A 26,459-nucleotide genomic window follows, 5' to 3' on the forward strand; every position below is an offset into this window, starting at 1 on the left:
GGGCTGGGGAGAGGGGGCGGGGCCCGCGACTCTGGCGGCTGCAACGTTGTAGAGCTGTAGCCCCGGTGCTCGGGTCCGGACCCGGCCACCCACGGGGAGGGGAGCGCTCCTCGGTCCGGGATCGGACGCCAGGCAGGGTGAGCGCGCTGGGGGCCGGGCAGCGGGAGAGCGGGGCATGGCGGCGCGGGGGAGCGCCCGGCGGCGAGCTGCGTGGACGAGCTAAGCTCTGCCCAAGCGTCCCGCGCGTCGGCGGCGACCCTCGAGAGTGAGTGGCGGGCTCGCTCTGCGGTACCGGCGCGGGAAGGACGCGGAGGCGACTGGATCCATCCGCCGGCCTGAAGCCCAGGTCCCTGGCCGCGATCGCGCAGAGTGGCGGGCTCCGCGGGACCCCGGAAAGGGCGGGTAATAGCGGCGCCGCCGAGCCCCGCGCGCCGGGTGACCGCCGGGTTGGGATCCCGCGGAGCCTCCAGACGTGACCTGCTGTCCGCGGGAAAGCCGCTTCCTCCTCGGCAAGCTGAGCAGCTCTGCTTCTCCCGGGGCTCAGCCTGAGGCCCCGCTATGGACGGCGAGAGCGAGGTGGATGTTTCCAGCCGCGGCGTCACCCCTTTGTGGCGGAGACGCTCGACCCCTCCGCCCCAGCTGCCGGGCCGGAGCAAGCCGCGGCCGCAGTCCTACCAGAGCCCGAGCGGGCTGCTGATCACCGACTTTCCGGTGGAGGACCGAGCCTCGCCGGCGCTGCACGCGCTCTCCCCGGACGGCGGGACGGTGCCCAGGAGCCCCCAGCTCGTGTGCGCACGGCGCCGGCCGGTGACCAATGGTCGCACGGTGTCCCCAGACCGCAGAGCCGCCTCGCCTCGCCTCCGACGGCCCAGGCCCCCCCAGGGCCCCCAAGCGGCGGCGGGCGGTTCCCCGAAGTCCCCCGGGAACGGTTCGGTGGCCTCGCAGGCGGCGCTGCTGCCGAGCGCCCCGCGGACTTCCGACGCTCCCGCCCCCGGCGGCCCCGGGGAGGACCGCGCCGGGGCGGCTGCCAGCCGGGTGCCTTCGCCCACTGCCAACGGTCTTGGCCCTAAAACCGACCCCTCAGGCTCAGCTTCGCAGACCGGTCAGACAGCCGGGGACCTCGAGCGGGGCGTCTTGAGAGTCTCCCCTGCACCCCAGCACAGGTCTTCAGAGCAAAAGCTGGCCCTCCAAAGGCTGTCCTCCCAGGGGATCGAGCTCCCCGAAAACCCTTCGGTGGTTTTGAGTACCAACAGCCCCGCCGCTCTCAAAGTGGGAAAGCAGCAGATCATCCCCAAAAGCCTGGCCTCGGAAATTAAGCTGAGTAAATCCAACAATCAGAACGCGGAGCTCCACCGGCGGCTCTTCAAGGTGCGCAGCATGGTGGAGGGCCTTGGAGCGCCGCTGGCCCACGCGGGGGAAGACAGCGAGGCGGACAACGACGTGGACAGCCCCGGCTCTCTTCGGCGAGGCTTGCGGTCCACATCCTACAGAAGGGCAGTGGTCAGTGGCTTTGACTTTGACAGTCCCACCAGCTCAAAGAAGAAGAACAGGATGTCCCAGCCTCCGCTGAAGGCAGTGATGGAAGACAAGGAGAAGTTCTCTAGCCTGGGACGGATGAAGGTAGGACTGGGCAGCCGTGGAACATGGCATGCGTTGAGGGCAGGAGTGTCACATACTGTTCGTTCAGCCAAAGTGAATATTGAATATGCTGGGACTAGTTTTTGGATGCCCGTCGGACATTTAATAGCCGTCAAGTAAAATGAATTTTTAAATCGACTACCCAATCACGAGACAGTGCGTTATCTTTTTCTGTTGCTTGTTTTAGTCACCATGGCCTTTGCTTATATTCTGTTGGCATTAATCATTGAGTGTATTTGACAGATTAGTTAGAAACTTAGAACTTCAGGTTGCGGGTGTGAGGCGTCGCACCCTGATGCATGCCTAGAAGTGACATTTACTAAATAAGACCTGACCAAAGGGACAATCAGTGAGGGCTGTTCTGCAGTGGGTGCTGCCTTCCTCAGAAACTAGACAGATCAAAGCAATGGGGCAAAGATTCCCTTTGGCAGTCGCATTTTTTCTTGATTAATCAGAGAACTGGAAGCAGTCTATATAAATGTCACATGTAATACACAAGCAAGCCTGTTTTATTTTAGATCGTATGGTTTTAAAGAGAAGACATTACATAAGGTTTTATGTGTTTTTATTCCCTCAGCTCTGCAAGTATAGCAAAGTTCAATTTAACAGTGAGAGTGAATCACTTAGTGAAGGGAGCTGGTCATTTGAGGATTCAGTCTAGTTTAACGGGTGTGGGGGACACTGTACATTTTATGTCACTGCTTCAGTGAATTGTGGAGGTCACATGGGTGAACTGCTGTAGGGACTCTTCATGGTGTGCTTTTGGGAATAAGGTATATAACCGAAAGCACTTTTACTTGTAATAGTTGTGTTTTCTGTTTGGCTCATTCATACATAGCTTGCTTTTCTCCTTTTGTTGCTTTTCTTGTTTCTTAGAAGAAAATGCTGAAAGGACAAGGGACATTTGATGGGGAAGGTAAGCATTTAATTTTCCAGACTTCTGTTGCAGCTTCAATGTGGTTTATCAATTAGAAGTTGAAACCTAACTGCAGTAACAAAAATGCTTATGAAAAAAGTCCAGCTTCTCAGATTATACCATACAGAACTCTGAACACGAAGCTAAATTTTTTATTTATTAAGGCCAACGGTGAACAAAATTAATGGCATTTTTTAATAAACAGGTGACTTTTTCTGTTAATATCCTCGGGTTTTTCATTCTCCGGCTCTACCCTCCTCAAAAATTAGAGGTAAGAGCAAACTCAAGCTTTTGAGTGAAGCACTCTGAGACTGGCATTTGGATCTTGAGTGGTATTTCCTTAGGTCACATTTCTTTTTACTTAATATTTTTTTTTTTTTACCATATTTCCACATTCGATTTTCATTTCTGACTTCCTGTTTTCTTACTGAGTTTCACCTTTGGGGAAATACAGCTTCCCTGGTGGAAAACAACTTATTCTTAAGAATTTGTAACCTGTATAGTATTTGTTGTTAAGGATTTCAGAAACAAAAGCAACTTCAACCAGGTGTTCACAGGCTAATCAGATTAGCGGGCTTTCTGTAAATAGATGGGTCAAGTGTCGGCCAACTGGAGGTCTGTGAAGGAAGCAATCCCAGCTGCAGCCGGAGGCTCCTGGGGACACTGAGGGTACTGATTTTCTGCCATGCTTTGAAATGCTGAGTTTCCAAAGAACTTTGAAGAGTAATGAAGGAAGGCTTCTATAAGAGAAGCAAACAGCCGGGTGTGGTGGCACACGCCTGTAGTCCCAGCACTTGGGAGGCAGAGGCAGGCGGATCTCTGTGAGCTTGAGGCCAGCCTGGTCTACATAATGAGTTCCAGGACAGCTGGGGCTATATGGAGACCCTGTCTCAAAAAGACCAAAAAAGAAAAAAAAAGAAAAGCAAACATAAAACCATGCAGAGTTATACAATAGAGAACCTTGAGTGATTGTAAAATATTTCCTCTATAATAGCAAATGAGTAATATATGAAAATGATTGTATGAATCTTAGAAAATAATTGATACATGGTGAAGAAGCTCACCTATAGTATTTTGGCTAACTGGGATAAATCTATGTCCTTGATTTTATAACTGAAGAAATTAGAAGCTCTGAGAATTTTAACTTGTCCTGGTTGATTCATACCTCAGATGGCACAGCTAGTCGTGGGACTCAGGTCTGCTTCTTCAGCACCCTGTTGCATCTTGAACAGCTTTATGAGTGTCTTGCCCGTTCTCATATACAGCAATGTAGAAATCCACTTGTACATATACATAAGTGAAGAACAGGGGTTCTTAACTGCAAATAGCCTGCAAGAGTGCTCCTTGGGAAGCAGTGTATCCCCCTGCTGAGAACTTGCAGTGTCAGGTTCTTGCTGCTTCTGCTATCACTTGAGTGGCAATGAGCAAGGCCTTTGCATCCCTAGCCCCTGTCTCGTCGTATATAAAATAAGTGATGATATTGCATCCCATGCTTTTGTGAGAATGAGTGAGAAATCCTATCATCAATGTTATGTGTATACTTTGTGCCACACTGTAGATGCTTTAAAGACTTTGGGAAATTGAGTTTGGCTTACTTTTTTTCATAGTGGAGCAATGTAAAGTCTTGCATAGACTGTAATGCTACTTTAGACACAATGCATACAGAACTCTTATGTGGTTGCTAAGACAAAAGGCAGATGTGGGAAAAACATTTCAAACTTCCTAAATCCCAAACCAAACTCATAATCTTACTCATCATACCTGGATCTCTTCCGATGTTCCTGTCACCTACTCCCTCTCTGTGTGACCTGAAGGCCTGAGAAACATGCTTAACTTCCTCACTCTACCCCTATATCCAGTCTATCATCACTCCATTTTAAGTGGCAGAGTTCAGGTCTCCATTAGCTTTCATTGACCACCCCAGTAGCTTTCCAAGTAGTCCCCTGGGCAGTGGTGTTTGACTGGCAGATCTAAGCAACTTTTTACTTCTAGTGAACTTCCTTGCATTCAGGATAAAGTGTGATGATTACAGTGTGAAAGGAGCTGCATCCTTTTGAACTCTGGATAAAATCCAGTTCATTAAGATGGTTCATCTCTCTAAATCTACCATGTGTTTTTGGACGACTACCCACACCCAACCTACAACCACCTTGACCTTCATTAGTGCTCCTGAGGTTTTGTATTTCCTTGTGCTTCAGACTGTCCATGTATACTTCCTTGAGCTCTGCTTCCCCTCTATTGTCAGAGCTTAGATTCTCCCCATTAGTACCTTCATGACCCCCAGGTTGTATCATGCTTTCACCATTCTGTTCTCAGGGCATCTGTACATAAATCTTCCCCTTGTCAGTGTGTATTTATGAGCCATCATATGCCCCTCTGCCCTTCAATAATTTGTGATCTCACTTGGAGTAAAAGTCAAGGTCCTAGCAGTGGTCCAATATACTCTGCCCTGTACTTACCTCACATCCCGTCTTCTATAATTTCCCCTTTCTCATGGTATTCCAGCCACATTGATCTTGCTGCTCCTTGAGCATACAGACATAACAAGAAGACTCCTGCCCCAAGGCCTTTGTACTTGGCTGTTCACTTTGATGAAATGCTCCTGCCTAGGCTGGGGAGGTGGCTCAGTGCGTAAAGTGCTTATAGCACAAGTATGGGGACCTGAGTTCATGTTGCCCAAACCCACATAAAGCCTAGTGTGGTAAAGCATGTCTAATCCCACTGCTCTTCTGGCAAGTTGCTGTCCACAGCTGTGAACCTCAAACAAGGTAGAAAGTGAGGACTGATACCTAGGGTCATCTTCTGATTTCTTCCTGCATCTGTTATATACTTGTGTGTGTATACACACACACACACACACACACACACACACACACTCACTCACGCGAGAAATGCTTTTTGCCTACCTGTACCGGTGGCTTGCCTTTTTTATAGCTTCTGTCTTGCCTTAACTATCACCTCTGTGAGGCCTTCCTAAACCATGTGACTTAAAATGCACTTAACTCTCTTTGTGGCCTTTCCCACCCCTTTCCATCTTGTATTTTTCTCCATGACAACGTACCCCTATTGAAATACTATGAAAGTTACTTGTTTATTTCAGTTCTCTTTCATTTTATGTCGGTTCCAGGAACTTTAGATTTTTCTATCTTTTTTGTCCATTGTATTGCCAGTTGCTTAGCAGTTGCTGGCCTCTACTAGACATTTCCTAAATGTCAGTTGGATGAATAAATGCATGAGTGTAAAATTGACTTATTTTAAATAACTTGTTGACTCATGAAAGAATGAGAGGTATCTTTTCCATTTTACTGTCAGAACTTAAGGCACTATAGATATATAATAAATGTTTGCTAAGTGGGCAAATGAGTGATGATGGGCTTTGAAGAAAACCGAACACATGGATTCAGTTTAACCTGAATAACAGTGAGTTGGGGCTGACCCTCCTTCCTAAGTAGTGGACAGAGACTTTGAAACTTTGCTTCAGATGGAATGTCATATATTCTTCAGTAACAAAATCTGTTTGCATCTTCTGCTATTAGTTAAACCAGGCACCAGACATTGTGTATATGTGGAGGTTTGTTTGGAACAAATGAAATAGTTATGGGGCAGTTAGTGGCGTGTCTGACTTCTTTTCTTGCAGAAAATGCAGTCCTGTATCAAAACTACAAGGAAAAGGCCCTTGACATTGACTCTGATGAAGAATCAGAGCCCAAAGAGCAGAAGCCGGAGGAGAAAATTGTGATTCACCATAAGCCGCTGAGATCCACATGGAGCCAACTCTCTGTGGTGAGTGTTTACATTCTTCTTTTCTATCTGTGGGAGGAAAAGACCAATTTGTGGAAATCATGCATGATAATGTGGCCTTTATTTTTTCTTCCAATGATCCTGTAACTCTAAGGAGAGAGACTTTTCAGATTGTAAAATGTTTCTAGAAGCTCTACAGACACTAGTAAGAACATGGCACTTGATACTTCTGGTCGGAAAAACTGGTTTTAATAAAATGAGATGCCTTAAGACTGATATACTTTCAACCCAGGAAACACTTCTTACTCAGTATCTTTTCTCCCTTTCGCCTTTTAATACAGGATATATGTAGTGATAATGCATCCCAAATGCCACATGTATGTGGATGTATATATACAGTGTGTTGTGTGCTTGTATTTATGTACAGTAGGGAGCCAATTACAGCTTTTTCTTTGACATTTCATTTGCTATTACCACATTTATCTTTTTTTGAAGCTACCTAATGAATATCCCATCTCTGCATCTTTTGCGTACGTTTATCTAACACTTTATGTAGATGGGCAATTTCTTATTTCTGATCAAACATACTTTGTTTTTAAGCCAACGTTCCCTTTCCTCCTGACTTGTAAAATGTCATAGTGTACTGCTTCGTTTTCTTGATATAGTTTGAATACAGCATTTGTGAGTATCTGATGCCCTAGCAAGTTGAGAATTCCCGTGGCTGTCCTCATGGTTGACTTGGGCACTAAGAATACTGCATCAAAAGCAAGTTAGCGCAACTCTGAGAGTCCTTAGGGGCATCAAAGCCGAGGCAGTTCCCTCTTAAGCCATGCTGAGCATTGTTTGGGGTCAGGACTCTCATGGACTTGAGGAACCCACCGGCAGAGGAAACAGTTACATAGGTCAGTAATGTACAGTCAGGACCATGGCAGTGCATGAATGCTAAAGGTAAAGAGGTGTCTTCTGGTTCAGACTACCTCTCCTGGTCTAACCTGTATTGTAATTCAAGTCAGTCTTGACAACTCCCCTAACACTGTGCAACTTCTGGGACCTTCTTAGGATGTTTTTGTATGGGGTCAGATGGTAAAAATGTCTCCAGAGTTAGAGTGTTAGTAGTCTTATATTCTGATACAATGATCTGATGAAATGCTCATGTCAAAACACATACCTGGAAACATTAACTGTAAATGACTACCACCCCATTCATTCGGTGCTTGATTGGACCATTTGATAGAGGATGTGGGAGAAAAGACCTGTATATTTTTTGAACTTTCACTTGGTGAAATCAGCTGTGTTTGTTAACACAGCCTAAGTCCTACTGTTGGTTTTTGAACACTCAACCGAAACGTGGACTTTTGTGTCAATTACACTTGATCTGTCTTAGCTTCAACGTTAAAAACGAGGCTGCTGTATTTATGGCCTCCTGGAGTTGGGCTTTCATGTAGATGAGCTGATGCACATGCAGTTAAACAATAATGCATATCCTTCAGTATAGCCCCTAAATATGGGCTTATGTTTTCATTTGGCCAGGAATAAATATACTAGTATGTCATTTGTTAACAAGATTGATATCAAAGAACACTCTCACAGTAGAAAGTAAAACTTTAGTGTATGTTATCTCGAGCTAAAGTGTCACTGGGAGGCCCCTGGGTATTTATCATGTTGCTTGGTGATTATAACTGTGTGATTGGACTTTACCACCTAGAGTTGCTTAGGTAGGGCCCTGGCATTTTCTTTGTGTCTTTTACATCTCATTTCTACTTACATTTTACTTCAAAATATTATAAAATGCTCTCAACATATTGAAAAGTGAAGAACATATACACCATTCATAAAGGCAGTAGATCTCCATGTACTTACCAGCAACATACAGCAGATACTAACATTTTAATCTGTTTTCTTCAAACTCTTGCTTTTTTTTGTGGGGGGGGTCTTTTTGAGACAGGGTCTCCCTGTAGCCCCAGCTGTCCTGGAACTCACTATGTAGACCAGACTGGCTTTGAACTCACAGAGATCCGCCCGACTCTGCCTCCGGAGTGCTGAGATTAAAGGTGTGTGTCACCATGCCCGGCTGACCTCTTGTTCTTTTTAAGCCAACCTAGTTTGTGCTCTCCTGTACTTTCTTCTCTTTGTCCCCCTTCTCCTGCCCCATAATCACTGAAGGTAGGAATCAAAAGTTTTCTCTTATTGTTATCTTTTGTATCAACTTGTCGTGCTTAACTTTTAATACATCCAGCTAGCGGAGTAGCCCCATCTAGTCTTCTGGTCTGTATTGCTTTAACTAAAACTCTTCTTTGAGTAAGGCTTTGATTTTAGAAAGACAGTAAGACAAGAGGTTTTCTAGCAGTGTGTTCATCTCAAGTTGGCACCCATTTAACTTTCTCCATAAGAGGGACGTGTGGCACACACATGTGCCTTCGACACTGTTGAATGTTTGATTTTCTAAACGTCTCTTATCTTTGTTGCAAATATATGCCCGCCTCCTAGTGTGATGAAATTTCCTTATCAGTAGACTATAAGAAATATTCAGTGTGCCAGAGACTCTTGATATGCAGCAATTTGCGGTTGTTATGTAAGGTCTTTAAGTCTTCTTTCTGTTGTATGATTTATCTCACTGTGTTTATTTATGTATCGCCTTTGATTTCATTGGACAGTGCCAGGTAGAGCAGTGCTCAGCCTCACAGATGGCAAGCGGTTCCCATTTATGGTGTTGGGACACATTAAACTGTGGTGCTGTGATGATCTAGGAATAAAGGAGAAGTACAAATGGATAAAAGAGATATTTCATTGATCCCTCAAGAGAATACTGAGCATTTAGATTCCACAGACTTCAAGTAACCTAGTGGTGTATGTATTTAGTAGTGATGTCTACGCCAACAAGTTCTCCATGTAGAAGTGGGATGTCCTCTTGTAGTCCTGAATGAAACGTGCAGCCCTTCATCTCATAGGATGGGACAGGCTCAGTCCTCATTCCCTGGATTCTGTACATCAGTTCCTCACTTCAGGGTTGTGCTGGCCTTCAGGCCTTGGGGAACAAAAACACATCTAAATAACTAAAGAAGACGCAATTCCTAGGATTTGATTGTTTATATGTGGAAAGGATTTGAGGTTTTGAACTTGGGAAGTCATTTTTCACTTCAAAAGATGATTGTCTGGAACTGTGCCCAGAGTCAAGGAACCTGTTGCACACAGGTAAAAGGCTCAATGACTCACCCAAATCCATAGCATGAACCTGAGCCAGCAGTTCCTGGGTCTCTGGGAAAAGCTTGTGGGTTTAAAGAAAAATATTGATTGTGTTAGTCAGGGATAGAACACTGGGTGCTTGTTACACTTAGGGCCAGGTGCACTGCCGGTTGAATCCAGGATAAAAAGTGAGTTCTAATTTCCTTCAGAGTTTTGTCATTAATGAGATCTCAGGGGTATCCCACTCTCTCCTTCTGTTTAGACCTTTGCTCAACTTAGGCTTTTCAACACAACTCACCGCAAGCACTTACCTGGCACACACCATGAAATGATTGTTGGGAAACCAGTGTTTACTTCGTTGTATTCAGTGACAGCACCAAAGCCGCACTTACCAGCAGTGCCTTAGCCCCATGTGTTTGTCATTGGGTGTGTTTGTATAATTTCTATTACACTGAAATGCCACGTACCTTCAAGAAGGGTGTTGGGGCTCCAGAGGCAGAAGCTGGAACACATCGCATACTTTCCACACCTAATATAGTCATCCTCTTCTGGGCTCTTCTGCACGCGCCGGCATGCAACTTTATCAGACATCTTACATCAGTTCAGATGTTTCTTCAATGTGCTTCCAGACTTTAAACGCTCTAGTCAGGGACTGGTTTTTATATTTTTGTCAGAGTACTTTGGCTGTGCTTAGGGACTAAGGATGTAATTTGGAATCCAGAAATTAGGACCTTGCTTCTGGGCTCAGCTATTAAGGCACATGTTAGTTAAGCTTAAGGAAACTGTTAAAAACTTGTAGAAATGAGAAAGGAATTTTTAAAAACTGAGATTTATAAATATAATTTTGTTAGGTTCAAAATAAAACATATCTTGGAGTTTCAGCAGTACAGTGTGATGGGATTTATTATTCTTTTAGGGTTTAGATTCCGTTTATTGTGAAAGATCCTGGCTTTCCTCAAAATCATAGATCAACAAATGTAATAAACTCAAATATTGTTTTTTAAGTTTTTATTTTATGTGTATGAGTATTTTTCATGCATGTATGTAAGTGCACCATGCAATGGCCCCAGAGGTCAGAAGAGGGCATCAGATCCCTTTAAAGTTACAGATGGTTGTTAGCTGATATGTGGTGCTGGGAACCAACTCGGGTCTTCTGAGGACCAGTCAGTGCTCTCTACCACTGAACCATCTCTCTAGCCCCTTGAATATCATCACGCCTTTTGTAGAAATGCTTAATGCATTTAAAAGCCAGATAAAGCTTTCATTCTGCTCTCTAAATTTTCACACTTGTCTGAATATTCAGTTGCATATACTTGTTTAAAATAGTAACTTCTGTAGTACTATACGTTTCATTACTATTTTAGCAGGACAGCCATCTCATAGTTGTTTTTACCTTAGTTGGTGATTAATGCCTTTTATCATATCTTTTGAGTGTAATGCTTTAATCACACTTATTTATTGTGTGTATGTGTGTATGCACATCCACATGGATATCAGGAATTGGTTCTCTCCTTTCACCATGTGGGTCCCAGGAATTGAACTTAGGTAAATCCCTTAACCTAACACTGAGTCATCTTACTGACCTTCTTTTGAGTTTAAAATTTTGAAAATACTCTGATTTTTCATGCCTGGCTTTTAGCCCTTGTTGATTATATAGTCATTTTCAGGTACATGTTAACACACATCTTAAAATTGGACAGTAGCACTTCTAAGTTTTGACATTTCAGAGTAATTAGATTGTGGTGCTTTCTTCACATTTCTGAAAACCTGCGTGTAACATGTTCTCTGTGTAGAAAACAACCCAGATATTTCCAAAGAAGACTAAAGTCTATTTCAGTCTTTTCTAATCCCAGTTTTCTTTCCTTCTCTGTAGATAATTATTCCAAGTTTGGTAACACTCTTTGAAATTTACATACACATTTAAGAAACAATAGATTACATATACTTACATAAATGTTGTAAATTGTTTAACATAACACTTTTTCTGAAATGTGCATCTTATGAATGTTTCAGGTCTATATAGAATTGAAGTGCTATAATTGCTCTTTCTGTAGGATGCCCACGTAATATATTTAACCTATCATTTTTATTGGCATGTGTGCATTGTACATAGAGATACATTTCATAAAGACATTTTCCTTGACATACACTTTGGCCATATTCCCCCCATAACCTACTCCTTACCTTGATTGCATTAGTCTCCTTTCTCCCCTAGTGTCCCTTATGCTATTTCATGTATGGAGAAGTGGTTTTATGTATCTAAATGGTATATGACATTATTCCTGGAGAACAAACCTCTACTTAACCCTAGATACAGAACCAATAACAGACCAAAGTAAAGATACTACCAAAGTCCAACTTGGTAAATCAGTGAGTTTTATTGGAGTTACTTCTAGAAATGTAGGTGAGGGGTTACTTACAGGAGCAGAAGTAACAACGCAGACAGCTGGATCGCTGAAAGCCCACTCCAGCATGGGTGACAGCTCACAAAAGCTGGAAATTTGGAGCATATTGTACAACTTGCAGGCAGCTAAATAGGTTGGAAAAGCACCTTTTCCAGACTACTTGGTTGGTCTGAGCCTCTTCTGGCGGTTCAGCTGGTCTCTGCCTCTTCCAGACACCTTGCTTGAGCTACACCTTCCGGGATGCTAGACTGACCTTAGATGTTTCTCTTAGGGCTTACCTATGCTTGAGGAAGGAGGGACCTAGTAAATCTGGTCAGCTTTAGGGACTTCTGAAGCTATTGAGTTCTTGATTTCTGAGCTTAAAGAGCGTCCCTGAAGTATGGAATGTTTCACCTCCCCTTAGAACATGTTGTTGTTTTACATCTCAGAAGATCTTGTTCTTCCCCATCCCTTTAACGTCCTGCATCTCAATGAACTCCCCTCATTAAAGCCATGTCTTACTTCAGAGGAAATTGCTCCACAGCACTATATAAAACCTAGCATCCACAAAACAGTAAACGTGGCCTTTGTCTTTCTGAGTCTGGCTTATTTTGCTCAATATAATGATCTCATGTTGTATCCATTTTCTAGCAAATTACATAATTTCATTATTCTTCATGACTGAATAAAACTCCATTGTTTATATCACATTTTCTTTACCCATTCTTCTGTTGATGGACACATAGGCTGATTGCATTATGTGGCTATTGTGAATATGCTACAATAGACATAGATGTACAAGGATCTCTGTTGTATATTGACTTGGAGATCTTTGGGTATATTGCTAGAAGTGGTTTAGCTGAGTCACATGGAAGGTCTATTTAGGTCTTCTGTGGGGCCTCCATACTGATTTCCATAATGCCTGGTCTAGCTCATAGTCCCACTGGCCATGTATGAAAGTTCTGTTTTCTCCGAATCCTCACCAACACTCGTTTTTTGTTTTTGTTTTTGTTTTTTTTTTGATAGCCATTTTGATTGGGGTGAGGCAGAATCTCAGTGTCCTTTCAATTTGCATTTCCCTGTTGGCTAAGGATGTTGAATATATCTTCATGTTCTTTGACACTTTGGTCTTCATCTTTTGAGACTTGTCAGTTCATTTCATTAATCTATTTACTAATCAGGTTGTTGAAAATTTCTGATGTTTGGTTTTTGCATTCTTCATACATTCTAGATATGTCTGTCAGAGGCATAGCTAGCAGAGTTTCTCTTACTCTGTCTCTTCACCTAGTTCTTTCCCTTGTTATGCAGAAACTTCTAAAGTTTTTACAATCCCATTTGTCAATTTTTCTGATTTCTGAGCTGTTGGAGTTCTTTTCAGAATTTCTGTGCCTATGCCTGCTTCTTGAAGTGTTTTCCTCTAACAGTTTTAGTTTCAGGTCTTAAATTAGGATCTTTGGCCCATTTTGAACTGAGTTGTGTGCAGGGTGAGAGACTGGGATCTGATTTCATTATTCTGTGTGTTTGCTCAGGACTATTTGTATGTACTTGGAACCTTTGTCAAAAGTCAAGTGGTTTTAGCTTTAGCTGTGTGGGTTTATTTCTGGGTCCTTCTATACTAGTCTAGTCTATGTATCTGTTTTTATATCTGATCCATACTGTTTTTGTTACCATGACTGTGTAGTAGTACTTGAATTCAGGTATTGTGAAGCAATATTATTGTTATTCAGGATTGCTTGGCTAGTGGGACCTTTTGTGTTTTCACATTAATGTTTGGATAGTTTCTTTTTTATATTTTTGTGAAGAATGCCATTGTAATTTTGATGAGAATTGCATTGAACACACACATACACGTGCATGCGCGCGCGCACACACACATGCACACACACACACCACTTTTGGAAATACAGTCATTTTCTCCATTCCACTTATCCAACAGCATGGGAAATCTTTCCATCTTCTAGCATCTCCTTCAACTTCTTTCTCTTTAATGTTTGAAATTTTTCGTTATAGAGATCTTTCAGAAACTTTCCTGGTTGGGCTTATTCATAGGTATTTTTTTGAAGCTATTGCAAATGGGTTATTTATTTCTCGATATCTTCATTATTGGGATATAGAAAGCTGCTGGCTTTTAGATGTTAGTTTTGTATTCTGCTATTAAAAATACTTTTATTTTATGTGTGTGAGTGTATTGCCTACACATAGGCAGGTGCACCTGTGTTGTACAGTGCCCGCGGAGGCTAGAAGAGGGAGTCAGATCCCCTGGAACTGGAGTTGTGGATAAACGGTTGTTAGCCACCATGTGGGTGCTGGAACTCGAACCCAGGTCCTCTGCAAGAGCACCCAATGCTTTTAACCTTTGATCCATTTCTCCAGCCCCCTACTGCTTCATTTAAGTGTTAAAACAACTTTCTGATAGTCTGTAGGGTCTCTTATGTTCAGGATAAAATAGTCTGCACAGAGGAATAATTTGACTTCTTTTCCTGTTTGTATCCTTTTTATTTCTTTTTCTTGTATTATTGCTTGAGCTCAGATTTCAAGGACTAGATTTAATAAGAATGGAAAGAGTGGTTACTCTTTCCTTGTTCCTGAGTTTAGTATAAAATCGTTGAGTTTTCCCCCATCTTTTATAATGTTGACTGTAGTTTAGTCATATATAGGCTTTATTATGCTGGGGAATCCTCCTTCTAGTCCTAGTTCTCTAGGGATTTTATCATAAAGTGATGTTGGCCTTTGTCAAAGCCCTTTCTGCATCTGTTGAGGTAATCATGTGATTTCTGTCTCTGAGTGTCTTAATGTACTGTATTATACTTGCTGATTTGCATATGTGAACTGTCCTTGTTAAAATGAAGCTCACTTGGTCATGGTGAATGCTCTTTTTGATATGTAACTGAGTTTGTTTGCAAGTAGTTATTAACAATTTTTGTGTTCATATTCATCAGGGAGATTGTCTTATAATTTTCTCTTTTGGTTATTTTTTTTAACCTGGTTTTGGTATCAGGGTAATGCTTTATAAAATGAGTTTGGTAGTAGCCAGGCGTGGTGGTGCACACCTGTAATCCCAGCACTCGAGAGGCAGAGGCAGGGGGATCTCTGGGGATTTAAGGGCCAGCTGGGCTTCACCAAGGAGTTCAGGGCAGCCGGGGATACAAGGAAACGCCCGTTCCAAAAAGCACAAAAAAAAAAAAAAAAAAAAAAAAAAAAAAAAAGAAAGAAAGAAAAAAAAGGGGTTTGGTAGTACTCCTTCCCTTTTTATCTTCTGGAATACTTTGAAGAATGTTGGTATTAGGTGTTTTTTAAAGGTCTAATAGAATACAATAATGAATCCATCTGGCCCTGGATTTTTGGAAACTGGGAGATGTTTTATTATTGCTTCAATCTCATTGCTTGCTATATATTTGTTTAAATTATTTATATTTTCTTGGTTTAATTTTGGTAGGCCCATATATTTCTATAAACTTATCAATTTATTTCTTGTAGATTTTTCAGTTCATTGGAATATAGATTTTCAAAGTATACCCTAATGATTCTCTGAATTTCACTGATGTCTGTTATAATGTCTGCTTTTACATCTCTAGTTCCTTTGAGTCTTTCTTTTTGTTAGTTTGGCTAAAGATTGGTCAGCCTTGTTTCTTTGTCCAAGAACCAGTTCTGTTTCATTGATTCTTTGCAAATGGTTTTTATTTTCCATTTCAGGATTTCCGCCCTGATCTTTATATATTTCCGTCTCTTCTAAATTTTAGATTTGGATTCTAATTTTTTCTATGCACTCTGAGGTGCATTATTAAGTTATTTATTTGAAATTTCCCTGATTTTTTTAAAGTGACATTTATAGTTACAAACTTTCTTCTTAGAACTGAAACCATTGTTTTCTACATGCTGTCATAAAGCTGTGTTTTCATTTTCATTTAATTTTAGGAATTTCAGGTTTCCCCTTTGATTTCTTTGATGAACCATCCGTCCTTCAGCTGTGTGTCGTTCAATCCCCATGACTTTGTGTATGTTCTGTAGTTTCTCTTGCTGTTTTGTTCCATTATGATCAGACAGAGTACAATTTTTTTCTGTTTTCTTATTTGTGTTAAGACCTGCTTTGTGTCCTAAAATGTGGTCTATTGCAAAGAAAGTTCCATGAGCTGCTGAGAAGAATTTCCTCTACAGTGTGTGGGTAGCCTGCTCTGTTGATGCCTGTGAAGTGTATCTGATCCACAGTGTCATCTAACTCTGATGTTTCTTGGTTGATTTGGGGTCACCTGTTATTGGTGAGAGGGGAGTGTTTAAACCACCCACTTTTAATGTGTTGGGGAAAGTCTTTGCCTTTAAACCTAGTAATTTGTTTTCTGTAATTACACATACATTTTCAGTACATATGTATTTAGAACTGTAGTAGCCCCTTGGTGGATTGTTACCTTAATCAAAATGAAGTAACTGTTGTATTTTTTGAGTTATTTTCACTTAAAAATCTTTTTGCCACTTATTCATATAACTAAATATGCTTTTCTAGTTCCAGTTTTTTCTAGTTCCATTTGCTTGGAATGCCTTTTTCTATCTTTCTGTCACTACCCCTCTTAAAATTATCTATTGCTGTGACTGGACAAATGGCTCAGTGATGAAGAGTACTGACTGTTCTTGCAGAAGACCCAGGTTCAGTTCCCAGCACCCACATGGCAGCTAACAACCATCTGTAACTCCAGTCCCAGGGGAATCTGATACCTTCTGGCCTCTGTGGGTATAGCAGACACAGGTGCACTTACATACATTCAGGCAAAACACTCATACACATTTAAAAAAAATAAAAACTACATATCTGTTACTGAAAGTACTTGGTGAGCTTTCTGAGGCCGTCTCAGAGACTGTGGTTCTGATCCTCTGTAGTTGTGCTCACTCACTGGGAATATATTCCCCCCATCACAGCTGATCTCTATGCAACAGACTCCAGAGTTCCTCCTGCTCTGTTTCTCAACGTTTCATTTCCCTTCTTTGCTACTGAAACTCGTGTTTATCTTTTGTCTCTCTCTCATAGGGTAGCTGCTCTCCAGCTGTCTCTCCCTGGAGACATCTTTACTGGAAATTCTAGCTGCCAGTGCATGGGCATCTTCTGCCAGATCAGTGATGTAGCCTTCTTTTGGAAGGATTGTCTATGTTTTGAGAATATTATAAAAATTATGAGACATGTTTTTATTTAGAGAAATGTCCCCCACGTATGTATGCATGTATGTATGTATGTATGTATGTATGTGTTTAAGTTTGAGGGTATTCTTTTCTTTGTGGCTTTCAAATACTAGGAGTATTTTACTGTACCTCTTTATATATTGTATACCATTTCAGTGTTGTTCACAATCATCTTTAGAAGTTTTTCTTGGGCTGGAGAGACAAACTCAGTGGCCAGACAACCTGAGTTTGATCCTTAGGATCTACATGGTGGATGGAGGGAACCGACTCCTGAAAGCTGTTCTCAAACTTCCACATATGCACTGTGGTATAAGATGTGAGTGTGTATACACACAAACACACACACACACAAATAAATAAATAATTTAATAAAAAACTTTTAAAGATTTTCTTTGGGGCAAGATATATAGCTTGGTAGTAAAATACTTGCTTGACATGCATGAAGCCCTGGGAACAATCTCTACATCAAAGAAAAACAAGTGTTTCTTTCTCTAAATTGTAGCAATATTTAATCTTATGAATCCATCTCCTAAAAGTGCAGAGAAATGAGAACTAAATTATTCTGGTTGGAGCTGAATTATTAAAGGCTGAGTGGTAGACATGCCAATATTAATGATTTTTCTAACAGTGGGACTTGGAAAGGTAGATGCGGTGTGGGGTGTGTGTGTGTGTGTGTCTGTATCTGTGTCTGTGTGTGTGTCTGTATCTGTGTCTGTGTATGTCTGTGTGTGTCTGTGTGTCTGTGTCTGTGTGTCTGTGTCTGTATCTGTGTGTGTGTGTGTGTCTCTGTGTGTGTGTCTGTATCTGTGTCTGTGTGTGTGTCTGTATCTGTGTCTGTGTGTGTGTCTGTGTGTGTGTGTGTGTGTCTGTGTGTATGTGTCTGTATGTGTGTGTGTCTGTGTCCTATCTGTGTTTATATGTCTGTGTATGTGTGTGTCTGTGTCTGTGTGTGTCTGTGTGTATGTGTCTGTATCTGTGTGTGTGTGTCTGTGTGTGTGTCTGTGTGTGTGTGTGTCTGTGTGTGTGTGTGCCATGTTCCCGAGGGAAGATGAGATCAGAAGACAGACAGGTATTCCAGAAAAGTGGGAGGAGATGAGCATAGAGTTATTTAATTTTGATGGCCTAAGTACAGAAGGAGATACTTAACCCAAAACTTACTCCTGGATCCCAGACAAAGAGGATTTTATTTCACTGAGTAGAAAGGGAATGAAAGAGACTAATGAATGACAGCTCCCTTCGTCGAGTCCTTATCCAGGACCTGCTCTTCATGGGCCCCTGTCCTGAGCAATGAAATAGAGTGAGAACACCTTACTTTTAAATCTTTGCAGACACCATGAGACAGATGCCAAATACCAAGTGTTCTCATCATTTAACGTGAAATTACTACTCTGGTAAATCTATGAGGGACATATTCTCAGACTGTGAGATCCCTGTGGAAGAGCACCTGGGAAGGTGCTGTCAGTAGAGAGACGGTATCAAGGAGGTGATGTGAACAGCTGTGGAGAAGCATCCTGATTGGTGGCTAGGCAGAGTTGACAAGGCAAGACAGAGGAATCCAAGGTAGAGAAAATTCAAGATGCATGAGCATTTGAGTGGCCTCGGATAAGGGGCGCTGAGATAAGACCAGGACAGCTGCAGCTTCGTGATCCTCTGTTCAGTCCTCCCATCCCTTTGATCTCTGAATGCTGAAGGATGCCTGGGCCCAGTCCTTGGCCTCCTTCCCTGACCTGCACTTATTTGGCAGTCTCATCTGTTTTGTGACTTTGAGTGTATGGTATTTGCTGAAGACTTCCAAGCTGTCCTAGTTTGTTTCTCCACTGCTGTGACAAAGTACTCTGACCAATACCAACTTGGGGATGAAAGGGTTTATTTGTCTTACATCTCCCGGGTCACAGTTCATCAAGGAGTCCAAGGTAGGAACTCAAGGCACAAACCTGGAGGCAGGAGCTAAAACACAGGCCATGGAAGAACACGGCTTACTGGCTTGTTCCCCTGGCCTTTGCCCAGCCTGCTTTCTTATGGAACAGAGGCTCACCTGCTCAGGGGTGGCCCCACCCACTGTGGGCTGGGGACCCACATCACACAACAATCAAGAATATGCCCCACAGACATGGCCACGGGCCTGTCCAATGGAGGCAATTCCCCAATTGAGGCTCCCTCACCCAGGTATGTGAACTTGACACTAAAGCTATCCAGAATACAAGCTCTTACTATGAAATCAAATTAAATTGCACCAGGTATGGCTTTGGGGAGGTGGACAGGACACTTTCAGGAACAGTAGTCTGTGTGGAAAATAGTGCACTTAGGTAAAAGAAGCCTGGATTCCTTTGAGAAGCTGAAGCTCTGCAGAGAAAGGGTGTAGTGTGTAGAGCTTTGCAACATGGGTTTCATTTATCAGTTTCCTATTTGCCTTCTTGACCTTAAACTGGCCTTTTGTGGGGTCTTCTTCCTGCGAATGATGGACTGTTTGTCAGAACAGCTGAACCTGATACTGGTCTCCTTAATGATTAGAGAGTATCAGTGGTCTCTGAAATTTACTATTAATCTTTACATAGGGAGCTAGTCCTCAAAATTTTGTTACTCAGATTTTCTGGATTTACCCAGAAGACTTATAGCCTGGTAATTTTCCAGCTGGATCATCACAGTGTTAATTAGTTTATATATAATTCAGCTACTGACTAGAGGGGTATTGCGTGCTGAGGATTGTACTAGGTCATTTCACAGTGTATTAGCCCTTGGGAAAATACCATCAAAATCAAGGCATCTGTGACTCTGTTCAACATGACTGCTTTCCTGCTGTCTTAGGATCTTGAGATGACCTGGGACAGAGCCTTTGAAGTTCCCTCAGATGACGGGTACACATGCCCAGGGCACTGAACAGCACTCACCATGTTTCCATTTGGTGCTCCGCTGGTGGAACAACTCGGGTCTGCCTGCTGGCTCCCTTCTCTTCACAAACTGGCTCCTTTTCCATTTTCAGTACTCCTTCCCTTCCCCTCAGAGCACCTAAACACCCAGATTCTGGGATCCTGTGACTTAGACTTGAGGTTGCCCAGCATGGCTTGACCAAGCCCCTTGTGTCTTCCTTCTACCTTCCAGATGTAACTATCCGTGTAGTTTCTTGAGGAAGAGGGTCGTATTGGCTCAGTTTCCTTCCCCTATTTTACAGATCACTTAAACTGTGCTGTCTTTGCCAGCGCCTTATTAACTAGATTCCAGTCATCTTTGGCCTCCATGATGCATTGTCGCAAGTGTGACCATAGGTGACTTTGGATAGCTCCTTTCTCCTTTCCCCTCTGTCCCCCTCTCCATGTCCCTCTCCCCACCCCTCCCTCTCTCCCTTCCCCCTCCCTTCCTCCAACCTTCCCTCCCCTCTCTTTTCAGAACCTGTGAGTAGAACAGCTTTTCTTACAGAGATCTGTAGGAATGTGTTAAGGGACATGACTGTCATGTCCGATGTAAATATACACATCATGGCCTAGATACTGCAACTGTGGCCTATACTGTAATACATTAGTGTCATTTAACAACAGTAGTGTCCTATAGGCCACTCTGCGTGTTTATGTATGCAATACAAATTTGACAAAGCATGTACTTGGCATACATTGTGGTATTTTCTGTTCTATCCTTTCTGTTTAGTTATATTTTAATAGAAGATAATCAGAAAGATTCAAAGACTTTATCTCTCCACTCACTGAAAGATTGGAATGCAGTGTGGAAAACACTAGAATCTCATGACAAGATGTATTTCTCTTCTGCTGCATTCTAGTGAATGGGGCATATGAAACAGCCCTAAAACCAGCCTACACTTTGGAAACTCATAGCATAGTTTAGAAGATGATGCCTAAGTGGTGTTTTGAGAAGAATGTACTAAAAATTGCAAAAGTGACTGGCAGAGACGTCATGGCAAGCGGTAAAGATCAGGAAAATTCTTTTTGTAGGCTGTCACAAATCAAATGGTCTAGAGAGGCAGAAACATAGTAGGAGTGTAACCAATACGTATGTAAATGGTGTCAGTGAAGTTAGGTAGATAATGGAAGAAGGGAGCTGATCCTCTGTGTCTGCTCCCCAGGTCTCTGTGCAACAAGATACTTCCAACCCTACAGAACCATAGCACACTCTACGTACCTAGCAGAAAACACTCACCCGTTTTTCCGAAACAGGTTTCGCTCAGGCTAAACTTATTGCAAACCAAAGAAAGTAACTTCATCGTCAGTGTTGCTCTGAATAGCTGATTGTTTCGCGTTTTGCTGGTCCTATGTACCCGCTTTACAAGCATAGCAAGCACAAGTGAAAGAGCAACCAAGATGCTGGACCACCAGTAGAAGCAGATGTTCTTTGGTCTATGCGAGGCTCCTCAGCCCCATCTTCCTCAGCCCCTCCTGACTCAGGCTTTTGCTATGTGTCGTGACTTCATTCTCAGGTCCTCCGACTTCAGCCTGATGGCCCTCCTTATCTCTGGTACTTGCAGCTCTGTCTATCGTCACTCATTTTCAACAGCACCTCATAAGCCTGTGCTTGGTTTGGACTTGATTCAAGTCTTTCTGGTTGCCTCCCTTTCTTAGTGCCTTCATTTCTTCTACCACTGGGCTGCTGCTCCTCTCCCGGGAGCTTCTTGTGTGCACAACAAGAAGGAAATACAGCTGCTGTCGGCATCCTTGGACAATCCCATTTGTACGCCTTACTCGTTTTACTTCTTTATTTGGATAGAAGACGTTGAAACCTATCTTACTTTTTGTCATTGAACGTGATTATTTAATTGTAATGCCAAGATATGTTTACTATAGGGAAGTCAAGAACCACAAATAGACAGAAGAAAATTGAAATTAATTGAAATATCTCCTCCAGTCACGACAGTTTTGTTTATAACATCTCTAAATCTTTTTTTAAAAGCATGTATATAGTGATTTTCTTTTCAGCATAAATTCAGTAATGTGGTGATAGTTTTGTCATGTTATTTTTCTTTAGCAATGTTATAATGTGTCAATAAACCTGTAGTTGTATTATCTGTAATTTTTCAATTAACAGTGTTATAAATTACTTTCAGTATCATTAAACTTTCTTATTTTTTTAAAGCTCACATCCTATTTTAAGTAATCGGAGGTTTAGTTCTTCAGCTAATTCCCTATTGTTAGCCATTAGGTTCTGATTTTCCATTTAAAATTTTAAGTTCTCTAAAATATTTTCTAGTACGGAAGTAATATAAATACATTTTTTCTCACTAACAAATCGGACATACAGTTCAGACTGGCCGCTGTTTGGTCTTCATCCGCAGTCCCAATGTCTCAACTGCTAACTGCTATTCCCATGCTGTTCCTCAGGATTTTATTCAATAGTCCACTTTGTGGGACTGTTCATCTTTTACTGGATAGCTTTATAGAGTTTCCATCTCACACCCTCACATCCTGTCTGCATCTGCCATTAGCTTCCATGTGCTGGCTAACCTCATTTTCCCTTCTAATTGCTGGTAGATGTTTAAGAAGCACACATCTCATGTTCATTTAGGGAAAGGAAATGAATAAATTTGTGCACAAGCTCAGAAGCCCACCCAGAGATGTAGGTTATAGAGAGCCACAAATAAAGGAGTGGAATTTGTTTAGTGGGAGAAATGTCAGAACTAATCAAGTAGTTAGATTACCAGGAGGCCCTGATGACAGCTTAGTTCCTGCTCCGCAGACTCTGGGAATCCAGTGACATGTGGTTTCTGGGATATATCTGGAAAGGACCTGGGTGGGAGTAGCTGCACATCATGACTCCAACCCCTGTAAAGAAGTTTGGTCACATAAAAAAGCTGGGTGTGATCGCATAGCTGTAATTCCAGCATTAGGGAGGCGGAGATGGCAGATCCCTGCTGCTTGATAGCTAGTGAGTCTAACCTAATCTGCAAGCTTCAGCCCAAAGAGAGGCTCTGTCTCAAAAACAAGGTTTGTTGCTCCTGAGGAGCAACAGCTAAGTTAGACCTCTGACCTCAGCACAAACTCTACAGACATACACACAAGCCCACACTCAAATGCACCCACACACCTACACACATACCACCCACACATACCATATCCGCCCCTCCAACCCCCACCCCCATATACACAAAATGTTTTTGAAGTCAGTGTGCATCAGTGGTGAGAGCTCAGGTTTTGGGATCCACAGTCAGGCAAGCTTAGGTTTGAAAGTCAAACTTTTCTGTCTTGTTTTTACTTGTAAGTTAGGGATCGTTAATACTAAACTTACTGGGTCATGGGCTTAAGATATAAAGAAGGAACAGTGCCTGGTTCATGGTAAGCATTTGATATAGTAGTAGATGTAGTAGTTCCTGAGATTAAGTTATGAACCAGCAAGAAGCTGGGTGTGGTGGTGTACTGAGTTCAAGGCCAGCCTGGTCTACATAGAGAGTAAGAAATCTGAATTAGGAATTGGCTAGCCATGGGAGCTAGCTAACCAGAGCTGGCCGCAAAGGAAGGAATGCATGCTTATCTCTCAGATCATATGAAGCACAGCAATTCATTCTTGTACATTTAATTAATTACCTATCTGTTTGTGGCTTGTACCCTCAGCCTCAGATCTCTATTGGAACAATTTCAGTTCTCTGGGAATCTTGGCTCTGTGTGCAGGTTGTAGGATAGCAAGAGCCTCAAACCTTGGCCTGTGTTATCTGACTTGCCATCACTAACAGATCTAATACCACCTGCTTGCTATTGAGATCCAAGAACTTCGGTGAGGATAATAGAAATAAACTTAACAACAGATGATCAGAGAGGAGGTTGGTTTTTTGAACAAATGAATTAGGAAGTTGCTGGCATGCCACTTGATATACTTTTAATTTAAAAAAAGATTTTGTTTTGTGCCTCTTTCTCTCCTCTTTCTACTTTCCTTCCTTCCAAATAGCAGCCTCTCTATTACTTACTGTTCCCCAGGAGAATGATGCTGTCCCATCCTGACCTTGTGTGTCTGGTCTTGGGTTATGCTGTTCTCTGATCCTTTGAAAGAGATGTTCCATGGTAGCTCATAGCTTAGGTAGCCCGATGCCTCAGAACCCTTCTCTGTAGATGAAGTGGAGCTAGTAAGGCCATGAGTTTGGATATAGAGGACACTAGTTTTGGACCCTGTAGGATATTACATTTTCAGAAATACTAACACTGTCAAATTGCAGTTGTTCCCATGTTTTCTTTGCACTGAAAGCATTCTAGCTCATAATTCAGGGAGGACTGCATTTGTGGAAGACTGTGGAAAGGCCCCAGGAGTGGTTGGGTCCTGTATAATTGTGGCTTGCACTTCCTCACTTGGGCTGTTGAGGAAGGAAGTTTTGAGTTGACATAACCACTAGGCATGAATAACCAGCTCACTTTTGACAAATGAGAACATTTTGGCCTCCTTAAAGGACTTAGCTCAAAAGGGTATCCAGTATAAATTAGAGCTTTGTGAAGCCACAGTGACCTTGAATCATAAATATCTAATATAGCTTTTCACTGACTGCATTTCTGAGCCTTTGTAGTTGGTCAGTTTTCATGGGTCCTCCTATTCTGTTTCCCCTGATTGGTGAGGAAATAGAAGAAACACACACACACACACACACACACACACACACACACATTTTATCTAGTATTACATCACATAGGGCCAAGAACATGTTCTTGTATGCTCCACAGAGAATGTTAATCTGATAAGGTAAGACTGGTTCCCTTGCTTCTCAGCTCTAGAGCAGAGAGGGCCACAGACAGGGTAGGTATTAAAAGATCTTCTGTGGGGCTTAGAACTTGGCTGATAACTAAATCCTGCCAGTTCCAGAAAATACTGAATAAAGTCTATGCATTTCCTGGTGGCTCTCTGCAAGGAGAAGACAGTGTAACAGTCTGAAGTGCAGAAATGAAATGAATGGAGAAACTCGTCTATTCTTTCTGTCATAGTCATCTGAGAAGTTTAGACTTGTAGGGTACCCTAGTCCAGGCTGCTATAACAAAATGCCTTGCACTGGGTGATTTATAAACAACAGAAATTTGTTCCTCACAATTCTGAAGGCTGAGAAGTTTAGTTCAAGGTAGATTTGGTATTTGATGAGGAGCTGCCTTCTGACTTGGAGTTTCTTCTTGTTGTGTGGAAGGGGCAATAGGTCTATCTGATCCTGCTTTATAAAGGTTCTAATCTAAGGCCTGAGGGCCCTACCTTCATGATGTAATCACCTCCTAAGAGCCTCCACCAGCTAATGCCATAGCTTGGAGGTTAGCGTTTCAGTATATGAATTTTGGAGAGAAGAATAAACATTCAGATACCAAGAAGGAAATTGGCATGAATTAGCATTTGGGTGTATCCTTTAAGGTGTGTACCTTTTTACAAATTTTATAAGCCATGTTTTGGTAATAACTAAAGAATTTCATATCCAAGGATGTGTTCTTTATTAGGTTTGGCAAACTGTCAATTTCTGTCTCATTCAGATATGCAAAATATGCAGTCACAAAGATCAAAGTATTGATTACAACAGTGAATCCATAATTTATAATTATGAAATTAGACTTGTAACATCAATGAGTTCTCTGCATTTACTGTGCTTACAAGCCACAAATAGAGTTCCATGTTTTTTTAACAATCTAAAGTATGGCCTTGCACATTCTGTTGCCCTATTTGGATTAATTTTTTTCACTTGAAATAGTAAAGATACTGATATACTCAACTTTGTCATGACCAGATTTGAAGAGTTTTGTGAATTGGTTAGGTTGTTGAAAGTCAAGAATCCCACACTGAATCTGTTCTTACTGTTTCATGAAACATTTAAAATTCTACTTATTGATGACATATTTGAGTAAACTTAATCATGCAAGAAAGTTCAAGTGAGGTTCTTTTGGCTGCCCTTGTGTTCCCATTTGTACTCAGCTGGGGCTTCAGATATGAAATGTATATTTAAGAAATGACAGAGGAGGCCCCTGTGCTTGAAAATCTTGCCAGCAGGCTCTGAACTGGATTGGGAAACCAGTTTTTCAGCATCCAGCAAGTAGCAAAGTTCAACTTGGGAAAAGAGGGAGAGCGAATCTGTCCATAGGTCTGCAGTCCATTCTGTAAGAAGTAGTACCAGCAGTTAAAGGGAAGAGCCTGAACAGTTATAGCTTCCTGGATTTAGATAGCAAATTAAGACTCACGTGTCTTAGCAGCTGGTATAAAAGTTTTCCTTTTCCATAAATGGAAATGAGGGAAACACTTGAGGGTGGGGGACAAACTTGACGGTTCTCTAGATTCTCTTAGCAAAGTCTGCAAACTGCAGAAAGCATGTAGACTTTAAAACTGCACAGGTATAAGCATGTTTTAGTATATTTTATATCATTTAAAAAGCCCTGGGCCTTCTAGTAATTTGGGCTTCAGTTTACTGGTAAGGCACTGTTCTGAACTGACTTTTTTTTTAATTTTAAAAAGGCAATTCTCATTCAGCATTTTATTTATTTTTATTTTAT

General features: G+C 42.0%; 1 protein-coding gene across 2 annotated transcripts in view; it reads left to right on the forward strand.

Moving 5' to 3' along the window:
• The first annotated feature begins 39 nt into the window (after nt 1–39).
• Nucleotides 40–26,459, forward strand: part of Arhgef26 (Rho guanine nucleotide exchange factor 26) — a 120,271-nt gene continuing 93,851 nt past the window's right edge. The window contains exons 1-3 of one of the 2 annotated variants that reach the window (XM_029567159.1): nt 40–1,620; nt 2,515–2,554; nt 6,192–6,337. In XM_029567159.1, the coding sequence (XP_029423019.1) occupies nt 559–1,620; nt 2,515–2,554; nt 6,192–6,337 (1,248 nt within the window). In that variant the 5' untranslated portion in view covers nt 40–558. The remainder of the gene's footprint in view (nt 1,621–2,514; nt 2,555–6,191; nt 6,338–26,459) is intronic. The other variant, XM_008840630.2, reaches the window with a different exon arrangement.

This window comes from Nannospalax galili, unplaced genomic scaffold (assembly GCF_000622305.1).
Source record: "Nannospalax galili isolate Female #2095 unplaced genomic scaffold, S.galili_v1.0 scaffold59, whole genome shotgun sequence".
NCBI lineage: Eukaryota > Metazoa > Chordata > Mammalia > Rodentia > Spalacidae > Nannospalax > Nannospalax galili.